The 27759-nt window shown below is 32.8% G+C and overlaps 1 protein-coding gene across 2 annotated transcripts in view; it reads right to left on the bottom strand.

The window, feature by feature from the left end:
* The window catches only part of LOC149417095 (phospholipase A1 4-like), a 32092-nt gene extending 24367 nt beyond the window's left edge, over positions 1-7725 (bottom strand). Inside the window, exons 1-2 of one of the 2 annotated variants that reach the window (XM_089640762.1) lie at positions 7700-7725; positions 6932-7170 (exon numbers count right to left, since the gene is read on the bottom strand). In XM_089640762.1, the coding sequence (XP_089496888.1) occupies positions 6932-7112 (181 nt within the window). In that variant the 5' untranslated portion in view covers positions 7113-7170; positions 7700-7725. Of the gene's footprint in view, positions 1-6931; positions 7171-7641 lie in introns of both variants that reach the window. The other variant, XM_089640761.1, reaches the window with a different exon arrangement.
* Between the last annotated feature and the right edge of the window lie 20034 nt (positions 7726-27759).

Below are 27759 nucleotides of genomic sequence, written 5' to 3' on the forward strand. Positions count from 1 at the left end.
TCTGGTGATAAACCCCAGGAGTTTGTAGCATGCTGTAGTAAGTCGTGATATGTGGTCCGAGAATGTTAGTTTGGGATCAAAGACGATACCGAGATCTTTATAGCTATTGACTCTCCATAATTTTTTCTCTTTAATGATGTAATCAAAAACTACGGGCTTCTGAGAGCGGGTATATGTCATTGTTACGCATTTTTTATATTAAATTCTAATTTGTTTTTATCTGACCATTCTGCTATAGCATCAAGGTCAGATTACATTTTTAAGCAGTCTTCGTAAAATATTATTTCCATCAAAAGTTTGAGATCATCCGCAAATAAAAGACATCTGCTATATTTTACACAGACCTGGATGTCGTCTATAAGTATTAGGAACAACAGAGGACCAAGGTTTGACCCTTGGGGATTACCTGACAAGGCGGGGAATTGTTTAGATTCCTGTCCATTTATTGATACATATTGTCTTCTGGATTTTAGATATGACGCGAAGAAGATAAGTGTCAGTTGATCGAAGCCAAGTTTAAACATTTTAAGTAATAAAATATCATGATCAACTCGATCAAAAGCCTTGGCAAAATCCGTATACACTACATCGGTTTGGTGTCTCGAGTCCAGTCCGACGGCCACCAATCGCGAAAATGTTAACAAATTTGATACCGTGGATTTTCTTGGCATGAAACCGTGTTGGTTTTCTCCTAGAAACGGCATAATTTGGTGATGTAATTTTTTATAAATAATCATTTCAAATATTTTGGGTATAGTTGACAGAATGGCAACAGGTCTGTAATTCTTAATATCAGCCTTGTCTCCAGCTTTGAAAATTGGGCTCACACGCGTGAGTTTCCAGGAATGGGGGAAACAACCAGTAGAAATGCTTAGATTATATATATAACTCAGTGGATGACTTATGATTTTTGACATATAAGCAATTGTATTAGGGGGTATTCCGTAAGTTCCAGTCCCTGGGGAGGAATAATATATAATAATAATAAATAAAAAATATGGCAGTAGACTCTTAAAACAAAAAAGGTCAGCTATTCCGGAATTCGTCTGGAATAGATGTATTGCAGTGAAAAAACATTGTTTTTAAATTTGTTTTTTTGAAGTTGACTACGGTGTCCTACTGACCGTTTTACAGTTAAATAATAGTGATGTAACGAATAACGATCACGACTCCGATGGATAACCGCAGGTTATAAGAATTTATTTATTTATTTATTTATATATAATTTGTACATTTATTTATAACAATTACAGGTAATAAAGCCTAAGACGTTATAATTGTACCATTTATGCAGTGTATATGCAATGCCAAAAATCTCGCAAATGCGCTATAGGACACAAAAAATAAATCTAATTTCTTATCTACCGCATTCAAAAAGCACGTAGCTCTCCCCACAGGTGAGTTCATTAATAAATTAGTGCGGCTTGCTCTACTATATAGAAGATTGTGATGACGTCCTCGAGAGTGAGACTCTGGTACAAAAAAATTTAATTGGGCCAGTATATCATTATTAGATAAGTGACCGTTTATTAGTTGGAAAAAATATTTAAGCAAAGCAATACCTCTACGTGTCTCTAGGGAGTGGTAATTGGTCATGCCTAATATATAAATCGATGGGTAAAGCCAAGGGTAACGTCCATAGAGCCGCGAGAATAAAAACCTTAAAAATTTTTTGTGGACTCTTTCAATGCGTAAAGTGTATGTTAATTCATGTGGAGCCCAGATGATCGAGTTTGATTCAAGTACACTTAGGACTAGTGTGTTATATAATAACGTCAATCGTCAAGTTTATCGTAATCGTAAGAATCGTCAAGTTTATCATAATCGTCGATGATCTATTCAATACTTTGTCCGAAGTCTCCGATTTTTCTTTCACCGCAGAAGCAATAGCCAATACGGACTACAAATCCCGTTGTTTCCACCGCTTGCCTAGTAATGTATGACAACATACGATTCTAAGAATATATTGACTAGGTACCAAGTATACATGGGAAGATTTATCCACAGTGGTGAATCGATTCAGTCTAATTCCCATGGCATTGTGAATTGATTCATTTTATTCGATCCTTTTATTCACCAAAGAAAACAACCAAACGATCGCATTTAGTGTAAAACGCACCTGCCGCGAACCTTCACAAAGCTATGCTCTATAAATTAACTATTATTGTTTTTATATATTTTTTAATCATTACCGTTTAGAAAATTATCAACAGACATTCATAAAAGTAGCCATAAAATTTTGATTGTCTTTCTGAAAGACTGTATTCTAAACGATGCATGACGGGAGTATGTAATTTATTAATACATATATGATATTTTGACTAGAAAAAATAATAACATTGTGATAAAAGTGGATATTAAAACACGCAAATCGGTAGAAAAGTGTTTTTATATCAGGCCAGCACAGTTGAATTTAAGTTTTTTTTACGGTCTACGATTAAATATTTGTTTTTTGTTTCACCCCTTAAGTTAAGTAAAACTATTTTTTTTTATTTAACTTAATATGGTTCCACTTCATGTGGTCTAATATAAACATAAATTTTTACATTTTGATGTGAATATTTTATGACAACCGACTGATCAAATCTTATCTGCAAATCTACATATTATATCTACCAAAGATCTACGACTAAAATTAAGTAGGTACGCAGGAAAACGATAATAATAATATAATCATTTATTAGTTTCTCTTGCTTCGCACTTTTTTCGTTGCATGTAGTTCAAATAATAATAATATTTAAATACCGACGAAACATTATAATATTTAAACCGTTTACATTACACATCATTTTTACCTTAATATAACATTATTCATTGAAATAATTTAACTGTAAAATATAAATTCATAATTTATGGTGCCGTTAAAAATCGTAGGATGCATGACCCAAGGTAAGGAATGAAGAATCAATTCAGTTTAAAATTGAGAATCAGATCAATTTGTCACAAGATTGAATTTATTCATTTAATTCATTCATTCAATTTTGCAAACGTCTAATACCTAGATACCTATTCAACACAGACGTTAAGTAATAACGCAAAAACATATTTCATGTTAAGACGATGCAATGTGAAGTAATTCAAAATCATGTTTTTTTGGTTTTAAAATTTGACCGCTTAGAAATATTACAGATACAGAACACATCATAACCCTTTGCAATGATCGAGAATTTTTTGACAAGTCTCTATGATAACTGATAACTGACAATTTGTATTGTAGATGTTTACATCATAAATACTAGTTTTATTATGCTATTTGGTTATGTACTATACTTCTTATTGTACTCCCGACCAACTTACATATAGGTAACAATGTACGCATGTCGTGAATAAATAAATGAATAAAAACACGCGGTATTTCAACCTTTTCGCCATCTTTGAAAGAAATGCGAGATTTTGTCCGATTCGTCGAGGTCGATCGCCTTAAATGGGATATACAATTAGACTTCAAAGTTTACTTGAAGTTAAGGTTAACATAATTAATATTCAGGCTGAATTCAGTCATGTAAATTTAACACTAAACGTTAATTAAATAATTAGACATCTTGAGACATGAGTTTTAAACTTGGTACACAAACACTTTGACATTGGGATGCAAAATTTCACAGCGTTTAATCAATGACTTTTTGGTTCAACTACACATTTAGACATTGCAAGATTATTATTCTAAACTTGGAACAATTTCTGGCTCTAATCCTTTAGATTTTAGAATTCCTATCTCTGACGTCATCCCAATTCTTAAATCCAACATGATCCGCTCCTGGGAAGAAAATTGGACTAATACGAAAACCCGAACTGGTGCTTTTTATGCTGGAATACAAAATCGTATTCCAAGTAAACCTTGGTTCCACGGCAAAAAAAAATCCAAAAGATTTATATCCTGTATCTCGAGAATGAGAATTGGTCATTGCTCCATTGCATCCCATTTGTTTAAAATCCGGGTCCTAGATAGTCCACTCTGCCAGTGCGGCATGGAAAATGAGACTCTTGATCACGTTTTCTTTAATTGTAAAAATCATTCATCCTTCAAAGGCATTTATCGTTTACTTATAAAAATCACCCACCAATCTCCCCTTAGTATTCCTTATTTACTTTCTCTCAACAATTCTCGCATTTTCTCAGTTCTATACAAGTTCATAGACTTGAATGACTTCAATATTTGAGTTTTCCTATTCCCGTATAGATTTCCCATAAAATTATAACCATCTCCCTTAACTTTAACGGCACATAGCACTCTCTTTAGGGTGAATTGCCTAATACAAAAAAAAAAAGATTATTATTATCCTAACCGTGTTGCCCGGATTCACACCGAGTTTTTCTAAATCAGATGCAGATAGTAATTTTCTTTTTATTTTAAACATCAAGTGTGCAAAATGTCATCAATCAAATAAAAATTCTGTCTTAAGGAGTAGAAAAAGGGTATGGTTTTTCGAAATCACATGCAGACAGTGACTTTTCTCTTGGTTTGAAGGTCACGCGTGCAAAAACGTTACCATTCTCTGAATAAAACTGTAGATTTGTATAACAGACAATGCCACACCGTCACAGACAGTCTTTTTTGTATGTATATATAAATAATATTATGGATTAAAGTTATCATTTTAACTTACAACTGTAGACATTATCCCCCAACGTTGAACAGGCGTGTAAGATTCTAATTAGTAAGACGGTATATCTAAAAAAAATTATGCTTTTAACTTATTTACATTTTTTGAGAGCCCAATCAAAGATTTACCCTATTTTGATAAAAATGCTATTTTGTCAAATATCGTTTTCTGTAGGTATTATCCTACTGTCAATTTTGTTTCATTTTGTAAGCCATACCTGGGTATCTAGCACAGTCGATCGATAAAGATTTTATCGATAACGTCGGTAACTTTTCATCGTTCCCGAGCATGACTGCAGAACGCCAACGAACAGATAGGTTCACGTCGAATAAATTATTAATACTTAATCGTTGTGAACTGTTTTTTTTCATTTGCGATCTGCTGTCATGCTCGGGAACGACGACAAGTTACCGACATTATCGATAAAACCTTTATCGATCGACCGTGCTAGGTACCCTGGTGCGGTACCCATGAATTTTACAGTCAAAATAAACAATTTTAATATTTATTATACACGGTGTCCGGAAACTCGTAGTACAAGCGGGAAACTGGAGAATCTACACCACATGGGGAACCCAAAAAAACATAAAGTTTTTTGATTTGAGCATTTTCAAAAAAAAAAAAACCAAAAAAAAATATTTTTCGGCTATTTTAGGGTTAAAGTTTTTTCTGGTGTTTAGGGTTGAATAACAGATGTTTTAACCCTGCAGAGCAGAAATATTTTATGATTACACCGGGTTAAATGAAGGGTGATTTCAAAATAATGCTTCAAATCTGAGTTTCTTCATTTGTTTTACTTTCAAACAGTTTTAATTAGTTGGGTACTTTGATCTTCAGTAATAATTTATAAGAATTTGATTAAAAAAAAAAAAAAAAAAAAAAATCAACTTCAAACTCGATTTACTCGATAACGAAAGCTCAAATAAAAAAAATATATACTACAAAATCGACTCCAAATGTGATGTAGATTCACCAGTTTCCCGCTTGTACTACGAGTTTCCGGACACCCTGTATATGAGACTGTTAATGACTAGAAAAGGAAGCCGAAACTTTTTTACTTAAAAAGTTGACATGGCGTGATAATGATAAAATAAATTAAATATATTACAATAATTTCATTATTTACATTAAATTTATTTTATTGTAAAAGAAAATACGGAACTTTAAGAGGATTGTATACTTTTTTCACATTTAAAAAAATAAATTATTACTACCCATTTTTAAATAAAGATTTCAATAATTTGTCAAAAAATTACTAAAACAAACATAATATATAGTTTATTTTTTGAATAACTTAATGAGTAAAACCTCAAATTGTAATATTTAATCATTGAACATAATATTAGCGATTTTGAAAATTTGAAATGAGAAAAAGATACGGTGGCATCTAGGAATTGAACCCAGGACCTTAGCCTTGCCGGGGCGCTACTCTACCACTGAGCTAATCAAACCCAATTTCGTTGTTAGTAGCTCTTAGTCGATGTATGATACAATTAAATATGACCAAATGAAATAGGTCTTATGTCTTCTATAATATTGTCTTCAATGAATAAGTATATTTTTTCTCCATTTTCACAATTTAATATCTCTGCAAAATACGCCAATTTTTTTAATACGGACTTATTGATTTAAGAAGAAAATTTCTATGAAGAGATTAGAGCTAATACCTGCAGGGTTGTGCAAACTGAACTTGACATTATTTTGAAAATCTTGACACAATGATGTTATTTCCTAATTTTGGTTTTGATAAATCTGGATCTCACCAAGCAGCGCATATTTTTATCAACTTCAAGTTCAAATTCGAAGGAAAAAAATCCAAATAAAATGTCGAAATTTATGACACACTCTTACGAATAACTATGAGGATACCATTTCATTTTAAAATTATACGGAAACCACTGGAAGCTATGTTTAAGTGTTGACACAGTTATAAAAAATTGCTGTGTGGTGTTAATAACTATTTCTGTTCGTTTTTATTGATAATTACGAATACAAATACATCAATTATTGTTAATTTTGTTTTCCCGAACTTCGTAAAAAGTGTTAAAAACGTCAAGACTGTTATTTGCCAAATAAAATGTTTAAACATTAAATCACTATCGATTTTGTCGGTTTTTTGTATTTAATAACTGTAAATTATTAAAAGCTTGAATCAGAAATATATTTTCATAAGACCTTTAAATATTCCACATGGATGACACCTTACTATTTAGTAATCATGTCACAATAATAATAAGAGATATTACATTAAAAATCACCACGTACATTTCTCACCACGCACCTGAATACAAGATTAGCGTAATAATAAAAATATGAACATTCTTTACATTTCGTTGACAGGAGTGTTGCAATATTCCCAAGCGCACTGTTCATTGAGAATAGCGGCTGAAAGGAAACTTGTTGTCTGGATTCCGCATTACTTCGAAGGGGGGAGAAAAGGTTAAATCCAAAAAGGAACGAATCCGCTATCGACACTGTCATTAACACAATCGCACTTCGGTACCACATCACTAAAACTTTATTTAAAAAAATTACTGCAAAAATTCTAGGATGCTAGGCGGGAAACCTGTCAAAAAACAACCACAGATAAAACAATTAAAACTTATTTAGGATCGGTCACACAAGATACTAGTTTATTCCTATTTATTTGAACGCATCCCTCGAAGCGTGCATCAAATTTTAAAATCCTTGAGCGGGAACGCTATCAAAATAACCACAGATAACACAATTAAACCGTATAGAATCGAATTCCAAATTTAAACAACCTGCGACGTGTGCAATAAAATGTTTACGAAGCTAAAAGGCGGGAAAGCTGTCAAAAATAACCACAGATTAATGAAACGGATTATTTTTTTAAATGCAACCCAAGTTTATGCAACATGCAAAATTTGTGCAATGCTAAAAGGCGGGAAAGTTGTTAAAAAATCCACAGATAAAGGATTAAATTAATATTTTTTTTAAAGATCGTTCACATAAGTTTATTCTTTATTTAAATGCAATTTGATGCGTGCAATCATTAAATCTACAAAATAATTACTTGTATGAATGTTCGTAATATGTAGCGTAATTTTATTGTTCAGGTTATTTTAAGACACCTTTCCCCGCATCGGTTCTACCTTCGAGAGACGCGCAGACTGACTGACTAAATATTAGCTTCGGTAGGCACTATCGACTGGCGGTAGAAAGAATTGTTGCGTTTTATTTTAAGGTCACGATCAATTTTATGTGACTTTCAAGTTTAAATATTATGTAAAAAAAGGCGTCACTAAACATGGAATATGATGGAATTAAATGCCTACGTTTTATCATTGGCGTTTTGTCGCGTAGCTCGTGTTTACAGGAAATCAAAATGAAGTGCTTTTTAGTGGAAAATATGAATAAAACTTTGAATAAACAGTATTTAATACGTGAAATCTGCAATCCCGTCCGAATTTGCTTATATGTAGTCAATAAAGCAATAATTTATACAATTAATAGTAATTTTTTTAATAGACTCGCATTTAAAAAAATATAATCAAGTATCCAATCCGAGTTTTAATATTGAAATCTTTAAACATTATAATTTTTTGAGTAATTTTAATATTATGAATTATTAATAACTAATAGAAATTTGGACCTATGAAAATAAAAATTTATGTTGAAAATGACTATTAAAAAAGTTTTCTGTTAAGATATTATATTATAGGTTATATTACTTTATCGCTTGTCTGAATTCTTGACAGGATCAGTCCCAATTTTTAATGACGTTTAAATTCAAACAAATTCAAGTTTATTGAACCAATCTAGTAATTAACTATATTAAATATTATTCACTATATATTCACTATAAAAAAAAAAAAAAAAAACAATCAATCTAATCAACACAAATTCCACGTTCGAAATACAAAAGTTAGGTTAGTTTTTTTTCTTTTTAGTACCTAGCTAGGTGTAATTCACCTTTTAAGATTAATAAATTAAAATATTTTATTTAAAACGGCTTGAACTATAAAATTAGAGGTAAGCACCAGATTTTATTTTTCTAGTTGATGAATTAGTAACTTCCCGAGGTGGTATTCCTCAAGAAACATCTGAGATTTTAGTACTACTTTCATCTGAAATAATTAAAATGAACCCCAAGGAAAGATCAATTTCGTAGACCTGCTAGAGCAAATTCGACCGTAGATCCTTCGAATACGCTCGGCCGCGCGCTGAATATTTTTTGACACGACTTCTTATTCACTTATGTTGTTAAGATTCGCACATTATTTCAGAGATTTGCTCGGGCAAATTCAACCGTCAGTCTGCGAATACACCAAGGATGCGAATCGCATTTTTTTGTGCATGGTTTCTTCACTTACGTCGCTAGTATTCTTACTTTATTTTGGGGTATTATCCCTAGGCGACGCTTAAGAGGACATAAGACGTCAAAATAATATCAGTTATGGGCGTTTTTAGTGGGCGCGGCTATAGCCCTTAGAGTAATACTATAGCCCAAAACATTTCGTTTACGCCCCGCGTTGGTCAAAATTTCGCACAGTGTGACATAGTTTGATTTCACACGGACAAGTTTTATAATTATAAATTTAAAATGATAATAATAATTTTCATTATTGTTGGCATTAGTTAATGAATTGCATAATTTGCATGGTGTTTTGAAAATCGTGGTATCTACATACAGTATATAATCATCTGCAGTATGCAAGGCATCCCAAATAATCATAAATCACAAATACTTTTTTGTTATTATTTTTTTTCTTGATAGAACAATCCCGATGAGTTAAAAAACACTGTAGGACGGGAGGAACTTACAATACATAGGTGGGAGTAATTAGGTACAATTTTACATTGGTATTTTGATATCAAAATTATAAGTTTCACATACGAAACAGTACAAAAATAGAAAAATAAAATATTTTTAATAATAAAACTTTGACATAGAAAATAGTTCGTACATTACAGTTTTTTTACATCTCAGATTTTAGATTTTATTTCTTGCTAGAGCAATCCCGATGAGTTACAGAACTCATTGTAGGACGAGAGGAATTTACAATACATAGGTGGGATTTAATGGGTAAAATTTTATGTCAGTATTTCGATATCAAAAAACCTTCACCGTCCAATGCTTTGTTTTTCTTTTGAAGTGGAAAAAATATGTCATCGGAAACCAAAATGAATGTACTTCTTATACTCCAAATTGAATAAGCTCAGGAATCGCTGGAAGTTTATCGAGTGCGTATACATGTATATACCTACATATTTATAGATATATAAAATTAATTAAGCTGTCATTTTACAATTATGTTCTGTAGAGAATTTAGCCCAAAAATTTACTTTTAAGTGTTTATTTATGTAGTACCGTCTCAATTCCGTTAAGCATTTTCCTTGGTGCCGTCATTTTGTTCGGGATAAAACTCATTTTGTCTTCTGTTTTCCCATATTTAACTGAAACGTACGTATATATTAGCCAAGAGATTTATTATAAATTGGTTAAATTTTACCTTAAATTTGAAAATCATTTCAACGTAAGTAAGTGCAGTAACTTGGGGAGATAATTGTACAATTCTATCTACAACAAATGATCTAATAATCTAAACTTAAAAGATGAATAACTCTTTTTAATATTCGAATGACTTTAGGTACTTTATAGGTAACATATGTCTGATTGTCTGTATGGAGAAAAACTTTCGATGTAGAGTATTTGTTTTATGGAAAAAAAACTTTCGAATTTCCAAAATTTTATACCGGTCACTTTGTATAATACCTTATACTAGGGCAGACCCAGTTAATTCTTTAAAAATCTGTTTGCATTTTAAAGTAAAGCAATTTTTGGTTAAAATATTATATTAGGTATATATGGCATGTCTGAGTTCTTCACAATCAGTTCCAATTTTTCTGTGCCCAAAAATTGGTGTGACTGAAACCCAAATAATATAATTTATATGTAAAAAGAAACTACATTGTTTATAATTATTATATTTGAAATACTTTTTATATGAAATAAGTTTTACTTGATAATCATTTTTAGGTGTTACAATTACAAATAAAAATCGCACATAACAGCGGAACTTTTTATTCAAAATAATATTTAAGGTAATATTTAAATATTAAAATAAAGAAACTTAAGAATTAAAAAAACTTCTACCAAATAAACTGTTTTCATATTTTTTTAACAATGTCCAAATTTATCTGAAACATGACCACTGTGCACATTTTAAGTATAAACAATTGAAAAAAAGTAATGTTTTCTTTTATATTGGTGAAACATACAAAAAACCTTTACTCACTTGAGGAAGGAGTTAAATTATAAAAAACAGAAAATTTCACTAATAGAATTAAAAGTAATCGTTTGATTAAATAAATAAATACGTAAAAGAAATCACCGTACATTCGGGCCGGAACAAAGACGACCTTTCCGGCTTGAGCTCTGGCCGACACTGGCCTGGAACGGTCTAAGTACTTCAGCACCTGCACACGAATACAGTTGCGTGCGTTACAGTATTAAAGTACTTACGGCTGTGTTTCCTTTAGCGGTATAGAAATTGGAAATTTCAGAGTGTTATATTTTGATTAATTCTTATGAATACATCAATAAAATATCTAAAGTTTCTAGAGGGATTCGTCGGGAAGTTACTAATTCATCGTCTACAAAAATAAAATCTGGTGCTTGCCGCTTATCTTACAACATTTTACAATTAATAAAATGTACATACCTTTTTCCATAACATATTTAATGATAAGGTCCTGTTTTTATTAATCTTATATATAAATAACTTGCATCCCTTCGAATCCCTCTAGAAACATTTAACATTTTAGTAATAAGCTCATCAGAAATAATTAAAATGTGAACTTCGGGCAAATCCCCGTTATCAGGGTATTGTGTCACCTTAATGCTAAACACTATTTTCGATTAATCTTTGTAGCGAATTGGTTTACATTATGAATAGGTACCAAAAAATATGCATTAGATAAATTGAAGCTGTTCCTATCTTTTCAATATAAAATATAAATGTAAACAACTAAAAAATGTATTTATTCAATAGAAATGTGTATATAAATTAAATACACGCATAAATTAAACAACTTTAAAAAATCAAATTTTATGGTTAATTATCTGGCACAGTTTCTTTCGATTAACTTTTTTGTTTTCTTATAAAATTATTTACAAAATAAATAAAAACCGCTTTTGCGTTTGAAATCAAGCGTATCTTGACTCCGTTTGCCAAGCGATTTTAATGCCCATTAAATATATTGGTGACGATATAAGGCATACCATGAGCTAAACTTCACAAAGTTCATAAAAGTGGGAAGACTTCGGTGGCTAGGTCATGTGGAGAGAATGACCGAGCATCAAGAACCAAAGTCCCTGCTGAGCTCAAGACCGATAGGGAGAAGGAGCCTGGGAAGGCCAAGGTTAAGATGGAGCGACAACGTCCTCAAAGATCTGTCTGCCTTGGAGCTTCGAAACTGGAGAGAGCTGGCGCGGGACCGAGATGAGTGGAGGAAGACTCTTGAGGAGGCCAAGACCCACCAGGGGTTTTAGAGCCAAAAGTGATGATGATGATAAGGCATACCATAAATATATACATTTCTGGCTGGCTTCTTCTTCTTATTCTGTAGTTCTGGCAGTGTAATATTGGTACGTGAGATTTACACCTGTCTAATTTTGTCATGCAACCGTTTCCTTCGGCTTAGACAGATTGAATCAAAATATATCGGCGAGCCATCTCATCCATTGTTTAGCAGGTATTTTTTTATTTCCATGGAAGCACGCATTACGATTTAGCGCCCTAGTTACACATTCCATTTCCTCCTATTTTAGATCCGGCCCTGTCTATTAGAACATTATTATCGACGGAGTTACAGGTAGTACAACGTTTTAAGCAGATAATACAATAATGGCTTAATGAATTTGTTTATTATTTTAGCCGAAAATAAACACGTTAGTATTGTGTAGAATCAGGTCACACCCGCTTGCGTTATGATTGCGCATCCGATATCATAATTTATTCTGTTGCTGACTCTTTTTGGGAACAAATAATAATCACCAATTACAGGGACTAACCTACAGCGCTTTTCGTTTTACTGACCTTAGAATGTTAAATTGTATATTTTCTAGAGAACGACTTTACTGGATCCACTGTCAAGTGTTTCACAATACAAACAATGGAGTACTCGTATTTCCACTTTGCGTCATAATTAAAAGATTATTCTGTTCTGATAGTATAAGTAAGCACGTACTTATCTGTATGATTATGTACGCTTTTATTCAACTTGAAATTAACATATAAGTATCATGTAAAGATTACCTATCTATTATATAAGTATCTATGTAGCAATAGTTATTTTATATGGATACGAGTATATCGTATCGATGTTTTTTATGTGAATTTGGTTAAAGTTGAAGGCCAATTAAACGATTTATTTCTAGCAACATACCAATTTAACTAATTTTTTTACTTCTTTGTCAGAGTTTCCCAAACTCATTTGGCTTACAAAATCCTTCTTTAAAGAAAAAATACATACACAGACAGTATACCAAATCAATACAGGGTGTTATGGGACGTACTCAACTTTCTTTAACCAGTGATTCCTGACATTATCTTTATGTGAATGAAAATTTGGTCACCGATGACATTTTGATTTATTTTTTCAACTTATAACATTATGAAAATCCGTAGTTATTGGACAGTTAGTGTTGGGTGAGGGGTTGGGCCGTTACTTAGCTGAGTGGAAGATTTGTTTTTTTGAAAAAAATAATTAAATCGGTTACCGGATTCCAAAATTTCATTCACACGTTTTACTTAATTTCAGAATAATAATTTTAGAATTCGCCTTCATCCCAACTATTTCTCACAGATTAACATGAGCAACAGATATTTTCAAATTTTTTTTGACAAATTAGAGGACAAAAAAATAGAAAAATTTGTGTTAAAAAAATGAGAAAAGTACATATTGTCCAAAAGAAATAGTAGCAGGTAAACCTTTACAAATATGTTTTGGAAAAGAATAGAGGAAAAGTACCCACACAACGTTTAAATAAAATTAATCGAAGTTGGTGTTTTTACAGTAAAATAGTGAATTTATTAAACAGTATTACAGTAAAGTTCTCAATTGTCTGTTAAAATAATGCGTGTATCGAGAATATGTTGGAATTCTTTCAAAGGACTTTTACTAGCTGTACCCCGCCACGCGTTGCTGTGGCTCCTTCCAGAGCTTTCAAGAGCATTCTCGAACTTTCCGGAACCTTCTAGACTCACCGACACACGCCGCAACTCAGTGTGGAACCTTTTAGAACCTCCTTGAACTTTCTCCTTCCAGAACCTTCTAGAGCATTCGAGAACCTGAGAGAACGAGAGCGAGGGTGGAACCCACGCTCAGCCACCCCCACCAAACTCTTTTACTTTCGATGTGACACCAAAGGCTATCTACCACCGTAACGATGGGTAGAGAAATACGGGTTTCTTTTTATAATATTTATTAGATTAGATTAAATTGGCTGAAGTCTCCTGTGTTGCCCTGACTTTACACAAAATCAAAATCAAAATCAAGTAATAAGTAATGAGTCAAGTAATTTTCCTCCCATTTTAAACATCAGGTTTAGTGCGAAATATGTAATTAAGAAGTATCAAAATTCTGGTTAAAGGTGTGGGAAAGGGGGACTGGGGGTGGGTTTTTGAAATCTCATTAAACAATGACCTAACTCTTGATTTAAAGGTCAGGTGTGCAAAATTTCATCTCGGAATAAAACTGTATATTTGTATAAAAATCAAATCGCTGCCCGCCACAGACACTTTGTTTTATAATTAAATTCCTTTAAATAAGTCTCTGATATTGTTCTTCAACATTTTCTCAGATTATCAACCAGTAATACAATGTTTTTCCTTAAACTTCCGAAGGCCTTCCGAAAAAAACCCATAAGGAAATGAGAAAAACATTCAATGAATCACGTGGAAAACGTTAACGATGTACATAGTGTATAATGGGTGATGAACCAAAATGACTTATGTAAGTGTTTTCAGAGACCTTTCTTGTATATTACGAACGTCACATTCTTCTATAAAACTCCAGATTGGATTACTGCGCACATGTTAATAGATTCGGTAAGTAGTGCGTTACACTTACCTATGAGTTACGTGAAGTTATTTTGAAAACTAAGAATATTAAATCCAGGACTGTGGGACAATAAAATCAAGTGTTTGACTTCGTTAGTGTAGAACGTGACAGACATACGAATTAAATCTTCATATGCACATAAACTTTCCGGAAGAAATTCTCTAAATGATAGTGAAAACTCTATCAAAATCCGTTCCGTAGTTTAGAAGAACTAAGCGCACAAACAGACAGACTCGGACAGCGACTTTACTGTATACTATTTAGAGATTAGAGATAACTGACGCCCTCCGTGGTCGAGGGGTAAGGCTCTCGACTACGCATCCGGAAGTCGCGGATTAAAATGATGGCGTTCGCAAATAATTTTATTAAATTAATTTGTTTTGTTTCACAATTAATTCATTGAAAAAAATAATATATTACAATATATTTTCGACACGTTCCAAAGTGGTAGCTACTCTCAGTATCGCCCTGGTGAAAACTCACAACTTTTAATTGAAACGTTACTTGAAATTACTTTAACCGTGTTTGGTGACTAGATCTGAAGATCTAGGCATTTTCTACCTCCATCTCCCCCATCTCCTTCCCCTCTCCACTACCTCCAGCCTCATAATATACCCTAATTGGGGCTGCCATAGTCTCACTGGCTCCGGACGGTTGGTAGAAGTTGGAACTCTTATGCGGTATTCACATTACAAAAAAATATTTTTACTAATTACTAACGTACACATATCAAAAAGCAACAGCTATAATTCATGCGTTAGAACATAAATACCTGTAATTAAAAACTTTTATTCGTCTGGGTACAAAAGCGATATGGTTCAAGATCATAATGTATTTTTCAGATACGGTGATAATGATACCTAGTAGGTATGTGGTTTGTAGAAGGCTTTACGGTAAAAATAATAACACCGTTTTGTTTTTGTAACACACACACACATACTCTTTTCTTAGCGGAGGCTACTCTAGAACTCATTGCAAACATAATTGCAGGTTACAATAATTTTTGGACGGTTACTTAATGCAGTAATAATAAATAATACGAGGATGTACAATGTACGTAGGTGTTTGATGCTCGAGTGGCAGTTAAAATGGACTGTAGATGAAAAATTGAAGATTCATTCGATGCGGTTTAAATCACCGGTGATTCTAGTAGATATGGTTCTATGGTTGGTTCATTTTGATGATGTTTGCTCTTGAAAATTCTTCGCATCGATCACTTAAAATGTATAGATGTACACCTCATATAATCACAATTATAGTTAAGTTATATTTCCAAAACAAGACTCGATTTTAATGGCCTTTCCACAAGAATAAACATTCGAGCAGCGAGATAAGATGCATTTAATACTGCATCTTATCTAAACATTAATACGACGACAACATTACAAATGGAATCAAATGACATGTTTGTTAACATATCAATTGAATATCACTGGTTTATCATTAGGTAGGTAGTTTTGTCGTCTTTCTTCTGTTCTTCGTTCTTGCCAGGTAATACTTTAAGGAAGGAAAGGAACAAAGGAAGTGAACAGGACATTGGGATATCGGGATATGGACATGGAATGAAAACAAAACTGCTTCAATATTAAACACGATGACTACTGTAAATAACGGCATTAATGGATAATTGGTTGATGGACGCCTGCATCTAGGGGTTATCTAGTCGAGACGAGAAAAATGCATTTCAAAACGAGATTTCATTCGACAATAAATATCAGGCCAGTGGTAACCTACAGCTCAGAAATAATAACAACAGTGAAAGGAACTTGGATATTTTAAAGATGAAGGTCCTAGTGAGAATCTTAGAGCTACATCTATGTAAATTAATGTCTGGTGAAGCCATGTCATGTACCATCACACCGACACAGTGTCATATGGAATCATTGGAGAGGAAGATAATATTAATAATTCTTCGATATTATCCAAAAATTATATGAGCAGAAACGATGCTTTTGAAGAAATGTGGTGATCCTATTTTAGTATGAAATCGTGTCTTAATTTTCAAGTTAGCGGAATTTAACCGAAACAGACAATTTAAATTTGACCAATCAGAGGGCCTACATCGTCCAGACGATAGGACAATAATATTATCAGATTCTAAAGGAAACACACAGGAAATCAAATGTTTACCCAGGATACAACTGGGACAACGCTTTTAATCACTTAGCTATTGAGACCTGAATTATATTCGAGACACTTCGAGGTTACAAATACATTTGGATTGAACTTTGTAATCAGAAAGAGAAACAATAGCGCGCTTTGCTTTTACGTCCAACAGATGGCACTGTTTTTCAGAAAAGCATTTTTTACCTATCACAGATGACATCTCTATAATATAGGTATATAAAAACAAACGCATATTCGAATGCAACGAACATTCACGTTTTTTTATTTACATGGATAGATTGTATTTCCAACAAGCTAGATTTGCTCACAAACTCCGCTTCAATGCTTAAGTCGAAGGTTTTTAAAAGTACCATTTATCAAAATACACGAATGTAATAAAATGAATTGCACCGTGATAAGTTAAATAAAATTGTTATATTGATTGCCGTATACAAGATGAATGCATCTAGCGTAAGTGCAATGTGGAGGTTATCCATTGTTCACCTCTTTCAGTCAGATAATGATTGTCTTATATTTGACACTGATTTAACCTTGTTTATTTTTATTATTGCAAGTTTTTTGCACTATGACGCAGGTGAGATATGGTTATTTATCGGGTTCATAAAATCATATGGACAGTCACATCTGGTGAAGAATTAACAGAAGAAAAACAACTAATGTTTAAAAAATTCACTTGTGAAAAAGTCATCTAACGGCCACTCAGCGCCATTTTGTTTTTTTTTGACAGTTGAAAGGTTCCAGTTAAATGACGATTCTAAATCCGTTTCAGCTTTTCCAGCAGAAGAGGATTTAACTATCATGTTGTTTTAAGCTTGTCAGCTTATTACAATTTTACAGAAAGCTGAAATGCACCTAGAATCGGCGTTTAACGGGAACCTTTCGAATATAAAAAAAAAAAAAAATGGCGCTCAGTGGCCATTTGATGACAATGTTACATTTGATTTTCAGCGAAAAAACAGGACTTAATTTGCACTCATAAAGTCCGCCGAATCATCTGGCAGCAAAGGCGCGAATTTAAGAACCCGCCCCTGATTCTAACGCCCGTGTGCGTTGCACACAATTCACATAAAGATGCGGCGCCTCTGATAGAAATCCTCTCTCCAATTCATATCGATTATACTTCACACATAATAGACACTTTGACTGCCTCACTAGGATTTTATCCCGTTTTAGAACTAGCAGGATATTTTCACCGTTTCAAAAGTTCCGTCAGTATGATGTTCCATTTTGAATACAAAGCGGTCAATTTACTATAAACACCAGACAAAACGACACCTTGAAACGATTATCTCACTTAATTGAAACTTCGCTATCCTTACTGAACAGCAGAGAGTGGGTGGAAATTGCCCAATAACTCTGCAAGTCATTCACATGAGGAATGACCTTTGAGGTTACAATAAACTTAAATGAGATTTTTTAGCCAGATGTGATCACTGTCTGGAGTTTTCTGAACTCGGAAACATAACATTGGCAAAATCGCTCTGCTCTACCCACGCGGCAAATTAATAATGAATGAATAACGAATTGGTAAAATTCATCCATTTTTAATGTACCCATTAAGTTCATTGACTTTTTAAATTTTAAATTAAGAAAGGACTTCGGTTGTTTTGTTTTTATTTGACCTTAACATTTAAAGATGGAATTTTCGTTTTCGTGGGCAGTTCAGGAAGTCATTATGTATTGACTTTCCGATAATAGATTGCTACATTTGCATGAGAGTTAGTGTGAATGACTTTTTTAGAGTTCATGCTTCTTATCAAGGTACTGTCTTCTAATCTTGTGTTTGTTTTGTTATTATTGTAATAGGGTCAGGTGCGATAAGATATGTAAATATAAGAAATTGCAAATATTGATAAGATAATATGAATACTAAACACAATGAACCGTTTCAGATAATAATGAAAGGCAGTGGTATACACTCTGTTTTAATACTACTAAAGTCACAATATTACATGTAGGTAGTTTTTGTTGGGGACTGTACTTAATCAATATTTGACACAATTATTGGGATAGCTGAGGTTAGCAGTTAGATTTGAAAAGGATTCTGACTTACCCTTGGTCTTTTCGATCGATATTAGAGGGATATTTTGTGGTCATCACTTCACAAGATTCCTTAATAGACTCGATTTAAACGCACTGAAGGAACATGTTAACTGTACCGGTTTTCTTAACAGACTGGCCATGTATAATTAAATTATTGCAAATTTCACTGATGTAGGGACTCCACACTGTCAGACAGGGACAGGTAATTGGTTTGTGGGGGAACGAAGGAATATATGTTAGAGGGAGATACATATAGTTGTGTCAACAGCTAATTTAACAAGTGTTTATTATTGCTTCGGATGCACTATTCTATTACGAGCTTCCTGAAAAAAACAACACTAACATTTTACTACAAAATACTGTGCAAAATTTTGAATTATCAACGCCCTAATGGGCGTATACATGATTTTTTTCATTTTACACAATTAAGGTGTACTTAAGTTTATGCAATGCAAAATCTCTCGATAAATGTTTTTTTATATTAACTCTATATAGTAAGGGCTTGCAATCCCGCTTTTAAAACTAATTTTTCTTTGTGTTCCTAGGCTCTATCTAATTTTATTACTTTCAAACAGATACAGAAAAACATACTGACCAGGCAGGTTATTTATGATTCCACCTCATTTAAAAAATGTTAACATATTAAACCTTCCACTCGTCCCGGAGCGTGGTGGCATTTCGCGAAACACTTTATGATTTTGCAATTGTAGATGTCTCATATATCACATATGAAGTCATTGTTACTGAGGAAGTGGGCACCTACGATCCTGTCGATGTATTATGGTAGATATTGTATTACGAGCCATTTATGAGACCTTGCCCTTAAGCGGTCCCTGAGCGCTGTCGAGAAGCTGGATATCGTAGGCAGACAGGGATGGACTTTTGGGATTATTATTTTATGCTTCTTATATATTTTTATCTTAATATTTGAATGAGCGGATTTTAAACAATAAAATATTTAAATATCCAAAGGCACGCCTCATTCAATATGTACAAAACCGCCAAAAAAACTCGGTCTTGGCACACACTTTTTGCTTCATTCACATTCATGCATCGTCTCATACATACTCTTCTATCATTCTGACTCTTTCCATGGCCTGACTCAAGTATCTGATTCACTTGATCGTGCCATGTCTTCCTCGGGCGTCCCAGACTTCTGATGCTAATCGCATTTGCGTCATATTCTCATTACACTCCTTTCTTCGCTCATTCGCTTCATATGCCCAAACCATTTAAGCGTCCCTTATTACGCTAGTTTCAGCCATGCATTCTTTGCTAATCGCCACATTTCTCACACGTTCATACATTTTTTATCACACGTGCGCCTCAGGGACCACATTTCAACAGCATTCAGTCTACTTTCATCCTTTCTCTGCCAGTTCCATGCCTCACTACCATACATCAGGGTAGGTACCAGCACTCTATTGTGGACTGTGGACTTCGCTTCTTTGAACAATTTTTAAACCCAACCTAAGAACGTCCTGTACAAAATAGATTGGGTTTTATAAAAGAAAACGACAAATTTGCATAATATTAAATAAAATGCGTTATTTTGCCTCTTCTTAGACTGAAATACTGACTTCATAAGTAAAAACACAGGTTCTTCCTTGAGAGTATCAAGGACGATACAGTGTTTTTGATCTGATTTGCATGAACCAGTCAAGTTTCCACCTAAAAGTCACGATAGGTACAGAAAAAAACACAAATAAAAAGAAAAAGAAAGTGAAAACACAAAAACAACTTAATTGAAATGAGAAAATAACTTGGATATCTTACACACAGTAGGCGTAGAGGGTTCGTAATTAACAATTTAATTAAATTTTCATATAATTATATACCATTCTATGTATACCGCATATTTATGTTTGCATTATTTGGCCTAGTACGTATTTTTTCTGTATCAAATGTACAATGAATAAAAATAGAATTTTTATCAAATTAATTATAATATCCCGTGATTTTTTTTAATATACTAAGGCCGAGTTGTTTCAGAGAATTTGAACAATTCGTCAAATTTCAGAGTTAATTTTCTGAGTAAAGTTCTGTGAAAGTCCTATTGAAGTTTGGTTACTATATCAACATGGGCCAGTTGCTTCACAGAACTGAATAATAACAGAAATTGAATAAAACTTTCACAGACCTTGAAAATTGACTGAAATTTTATGAATTGTTCAAATTCTCTGAAACAACCCGTCCTAATTCCAATAGCTAATTCAAAACACGCTACTGGGAAACGAAAATTTATTTGCATTTTAAAACTGGTTTGCAGTAAAAATTTAAAATAGGTACATAAATAAATAAGAATTTGGAAGTGCGCAAAAATAAGATTTGTTGTATGTTTTTAAACAGTAATTTATATCACAATATTATAACAATCGTGTATTGATTGATTGCTAGTTGGATCCTGCCCAATTGATGGTATTAGTCACTCATGCAAGCAGTACACTCATCTTTACATTGGAAGTCCTTTAAATCCTCAAGACCGTCTGTATTGATATTTTAAATTAAATAATATAAACTTTTGAAGAACCTTCTTTTGTCTCTAAAGTTTGAGAATAATATTGTTCGAGACGGTGGCTAGCGAGTTCATTCACAATGTTCAACTTCTAGGACATGACCGAGACGCGCGGGATACAAACCCAATTCGAGAAAAGTTGATGTTCGAATTTCCTAATACAGGCTTTTCCAATAAGAGGTGTTATTTTGATATTCAAAGAAACTTTTCCCGTAAAAGATCAATGGTTTCGGTGCTTTTGTGGCACGTAGCAAACGTCTTGTTGAAAGTAAACATTTTCCAGATCAATACCATCCAATTCCGGCCAAAAAATCATTAATCATCTCTCGATAGCGCAATCCATTCACCGTAACTGTTGCTCCAGCCTCATTTACGAAAAAGTAAGGTTCAATGGTCCGCCGGACCATAAACCGCACCAAATAGTCACACATTGAGGATAGAGAGGCTTTTCAACAATAACTCTTGGGTTTTCAGAACCCCAGATGCGACAATTTTGCTTGTTGATTTTTGTTGTTGAAAATGTTTGGTTTTATAGTAAGGATTTCAAATAATTTAAAGTGAAATACGAGGTCGCCAAATATGACGTTTTAAATAGGTCCCAATGGTCAAGTTGGTTAAGACGTCTGTTCCGGTAAGACAAGAGATTCTGGATTAGATTCCTAGTTGTGACAGTTATCTTTTTATTTTTCTTTGTCTTGTTCTGTTTCATGTTTCGTTTGGATTTATTAGTATTATCTTCTTCTTCAATCATTTAAAACGTATTTAAAATTATGTTCACATCTCTCGTTAGAAGCATTCTCTAATATAACTCGGTAAATCTATACAATTTGGTCACCTGTCTATAATAATCAAATTGATATCATTGAAAGAGTAGACCGCAATTCTTTGAGGTATATTTATTTAAGAGTTGATATTCCTTTAGAATCAATAGATTATGATTTTTTATTTGAACTTTGGAAGTTAAGTGATGGAAGAAAAGATTTTTGATTTTATATTTTTAGATAAAATTGTTAATTATCAGTTGGATAGCCTTGATTCACTTTCACGTTCCTGCCATGTTAGATCGGGGTTATTTAGTATGTATTGTTGTGACAATTGTACTACGGTTTCAGCAGAAGACAACAACTATAACGTTGTTAAGCTTAATACAATTTGATGGAAACTGAAACGCATCTAGAATCGGTGAATTTGATGAAAATGTAACACTTGAATTTCTGCGAAACAACTGGGTTTTTTTAATTTTATTCGGGGTTCAAATTTTTAATCTCAGTATGGTAGCTACATACAAATGGAAGATAGAACCTTGGTGTGCCTAATCTTGTAAATAATTATTAAAATATTAGCATAAAACAACATGTCAAAAGTTTATTGAACATTATCAAATATGAAGAAAAATCTCAAACAAAGCATCTACCCCAATTTCCATTTGACTACAACCTACACGTTAGACGCTACGAGTTGATTCACACCTAAAACTTAAAAGTGTTGACATAGATAGAAAAAATGTGGCTTGTGCCTCTTATATAATAGTTCTGAGCATTCAGGAAAAAGACCATCATAGGTGTGAAATTATTATAGCTTGTAGGTATCTACTTAAAAATAAATAGAAAATGAAGACATTTTGGCGAAAATAGGTGTTAATTTCCGGACGACTCGGTCGTTAGTCACTAATTCTTAATGGATGCGTTTGCAAACAGGTGTTAATTTTCGCAAGAATGTTGATATTGTCATATCTAAACGAAAATCAGCAATTCATCATTAGTTATCGTTTTGGAAATGGCGACTAGTTCAAGCAAGTTTATGCTGTACTACCTACATGCGTTAGTTGAACCAATTATCATCTATAAAGTAGGAAATTAGCTTGTTATTTTTAACTACTAACCTTGAATGTTAGTGTAATTACCACTGCACATAAGACAATAATATGTTGTATGGATAAGGAAGGACTCACCATTAGGAAAGGGCACTCGTTTTCTTCCTGTCTATCCTCTTCAGGTATCACAGCGGTGGCACTGAACACAAAGCGGTTTTGCACAAATGGTTTATAGACGAACAGTGCAGGTTATTGTAAGCGACTGATTACACAATGTGCAGCGAAAAGGTGCTGGAATAGAGGAAGGTAGGACAAGGAACAACAATATTATCTCAGTACAGTGGTCGCATGTATGTACATATGTGTGCATGAGATGTGGACTGTAAATTTGTATAATGCGTAATGGCGTAACCAACTTTAAAACCTGTGGAGAGCCAGAACAGAATTTTTTTAGCACACACTCAATTGCTGGACGAAAATACGCGGTGCCGTTGTTTTCTGAATACCAGATAGTATATCTTGGTAAAGTTGTCGAATTCTGCTCCATGCAAAGGCTGTTTAAAAAAAACAAAACGAGATATTACCCTAAAATAAAGCGGAATCTTAACGACGTAAGTGATGAAGTCGTGTAAAAACAATACTCGGCGCGCGACCTGGTGTAATGGACGGAACTACGGTCGAATTCTCCCTAGCACGCCTAGTAAATTGATCTTTCCGTGGGGCTTATTTTAATTATTTCTGATAAACGTATAATTAAAATCTCAGATGTTTATAGAGGGATCCCTCGGGAAGTTAATAATTCAGAAAAATAAAATCTGGTGCTTACTGCTATTTTTTATTCTTGAAAAATTTGTTATTAAATTTTAAAACCGTTTTACAAAAAATATTTGAATGGTTAAGGTTCTGAGTTTATTAATCTTAAATTTAAATAACTTATATTCCTAGGGATCGCCAAATTATCTTTACAAATTCGTCGCAATTAATTGAACTGTGAGCCTCGAGTCTATTTACTCGTTGTAATGGAGTTGGGTTTTGGTTGTTTCTTGTAATATTAAGGTGAAAGCAAGTGCTATTTAATTTTTTTTTGCGTATTAAGCCCGGATTTTATCTATATCTTATATTTATATCGGAACACATTTCCCGGAATAGCTAATAATTTTGCCTAAAAAAATTCTCCCATTTGGGAAGAAAACTGTCTAATTTAAAATATTTATACGAATATTGAACACGAAGATAATAAGATAATACTAATAAATCTAATGAAACGTGAAATAGAACATGCAGAAAAATTAAAAGGCAATAGACACAACCAGGAATCGAACCCAGCAGCTCTTGTCTTACCGGGACAGGTAAGAGAAAGAGATCCTGGGTTATCAAAAGACGTTAAAATATCGGAATTATACAAAATATTATAAAATTATACGAATAATAATTAAAATGCATTATTTTGTTCCTCCGGAGTTTGTAGTCCGGAGAAGTAGTTGCTTATCATTTTTATCGAAGTGTTTTTGAATATCGATTTTGGTTTCTTAGTTGATTGAATAAAGTGGAATCTTGTAACTGGAAATTAACCCACTTCCCAACTTCTGATCGAGCTGAAACTCAGCACATAGACTAGTGGTAGATGAATATACATTAATTATTTTGGTTCAAACGCATTTTTATGAAACTGGGTGACATATATATTTGATAAATAATTTTTTTTAATATTAAATAAATGTAGGTATTATGCAATTATAGTGTGGTTTAGGTGTTAGTTAATTTGGTTGACTCCAGTCCATGGAGAGAAAGGTTCAATCCTCGGTCAAATCAAACAAAAATAAAATTTTAAATTTTAATGCGAAAACAACATGGCTGATAAGTTTAATAAATATTTTGTGACAAGTATAGAAGAAATTAACAAAAATATCCCAATCATAGAAGAAGAAGAAATTTTCAATTTTAAGAAAAAACTTGCGGATTAAAGTTTAAGAAAATAGACGGCCAGAAACTCCAAAGAATACTGTCCAAAATCAAATCAAAGCCCAGCCAAGATGGGATCACTATTCAAATATTAGAACATGCATTACCTGTAATAGGAGAAGAGTTTCTTAGTTAAACGAATCGTTAGAAACAGGGAAGTTTCCTGAATCATGGAAAACGTCTATGGTGATACCGATTCCAAAGATTTCGAACACAAAAAATGTGAAGACTTTCGACCTGTAAATATGTTACCAAAATATGAGCAAGTGATGGAATACATAATTAAATCTCAACTTGAAGAATACTTGGAAAATAATAGCATCCTTTGTGACAAACAATCTGGATTTAGGAACAATAATTCATGTGAAACAGCGTTAAATTTAGTAATTGATGATTGGAAGGAAGATATAGATAAAAACTTGCATATTGTTGCGGTGTTTTTAGATTTTCAGAGAGCTTTTGAAACAATAGATAGAAAAAGAGTTATTAAAAAATTTAAAAAATATGGAATAAAAGGGAAAGAACTGGAATGGTTTAAAAACTACTTAAGCAACAGACAACAAACAATAAAGATAAGAAACAATATATCAAATCCGATTGAAAATAAGCTGGGTGTACCGCAAGGATCTGTATTGGGTCCGATATTGTTTAAACTCTACATAAATGATATGGTAAAAATATTAAAACATTGCAAAATAAGACTGTTTGCAGACGACGCACTAATTTATATTGCAGAAGATAATTATGAGAAAGCAATCAAAAAGATAAATAGTGACTTAGAAACATTGTCAAAATGGCTCAAACTAAATAAATTAAAACTAAATGTAAATAAGACAAAATACATGCATATAGGCAGAACAAATACGCATGAGGAACCAAAGGTTTCTATAAATGGAGAAATCATAAAAAAAGTGGAAGAAATTAAATATCTAGGTGTTATTATAGACTCAAAATTGAAATTCTCAAAAAATGCAGACTATACAATTAAAAAAATTGCAAAAAAAATATCATTTCTTGGTAGAATCAGAAACAAAGTAAATAAAGAAACATGCCAGATAATATACAATACAATTATATCACCACACTTTAATTACTGTTCAAGTATTCTTTTTCTCTGCAATAAAGAGAAAATGAAAAAAATGCAAATACTGCAAAATAAAGCAATGCGAATAATACTTAAGCGCAACATATACACACGGATAAGAGACATGTTAAAGGAGCTGAATATTTTGACGGTGAAGCAAACTGTGTATTTGAATGTACTTATTTTTATACATAAAATTAACTTAGGGATGATGTCTAAGGAACTGAAAAGAAAAATAAATTACAATAACGAGATACACGGACACGGGACGAGAAATTCTAAGCAAATTAGATTGCCAACAAGAAAAAAAACAAGCACCCAAAAATTTCTGATGTACCAGGCCGTTCAACTCTATAACAAAATCCCGAAGGAAATTGCTGTGATAGAAAATATTAATAAGTTCAAAAATGAATTAAGAAAATATGTCTATCTCAATTATTAATGTTTCTTTTTTTGTGACTTTATTGAAATATTTAAAGAAAGATTATGTTTGCCAAACAATGTACATGTTTATATGTTTATAAAACTATTAGCACACACGAAGATGTGAGCTAACTTAAGATTAATAAATAAATAAATAAATGTTAAAAATCAATTTTTAGTCATTAGTAAAAATAGATTATGGTAAAAAAACTTGTTTTTTTACGGATTGATTTTTTTACATCCAGTTTTACGTAGGTACTAAGTACATATTGTAATATTTTTATATCCAGTTTTACGTAGGTACTATGTACACATGGTAATATTTTTACACCCTGTTTTACGTAGGTACTTTGTCCATATGGTAATATTTTTACATCCAGTTTTACGTAGGTACTATGTACACATGGTAATATTTTTACACCCTGTTTTACGTAGGTACTTTGTCCATACGTCCTTTGTCCTTTGACGGCCGGCATAGTCCAGTGGTAACGCATTGGACTGCCATTCCGAAGGTCGCGGGTTCGAACCCGGCGTGAGCAAATAAATTTTATTTGATTTATTTGTGTTATTTCACAATTAATTAATTAAAATAATATATAGTATATTTGCGGCACATTCCAGAGTGGAAGATACTACCAGTATCGCCCTGGTGTAAGACCACCATTCAGAATTGAAACGTTGCTCCAAATGGCTTTAGCCGTGTTTAGTGACTAGATCTGAATAGCCAGGTACTTCCCCACCTTCCTCTTTCCCTTCCCTACTTACCTTCAGCCTCACAACATCCCCCAATTGGGGATGCCATAGTCTCACTGGCTCCAGACGGGAGCAGTTGGGACTCTTGTGAGGTATTCACAATAAAAAAAAAAATTTAAAAAAAATATGGTAATATTTTTACATCCAGTTTTACGTAGGTACTATGTACACATGGTAATATTTTTACACCCTGTTTTACGTAGGTACTTTGTCCATATGGTAATATTTTTACATCCAGTTTTACGTAGGTACTATGTACACATGGTAATATTTTTACACCCTGTTTTACGTAGGTACTTTGTCCATATGGTAATATTTTTACATTCAGTTTTACGTAGGTACT

Source organism: Hesperophylax consimilis, chromosome 16 (assembly GCF_061612785.1).
Source record: "Hesperophylax consimilis isolate HC1 chromosome 16, BYU_Hcon_1.0, whole genome shotgun sequence".
Classification (NCBI taxonomy): Eukaryota; Metazoa; Arthropoda; class Insecta; order Trichoptera; family Limnephilidae; genus Hesperophylax; species Hesperophylax consimilis.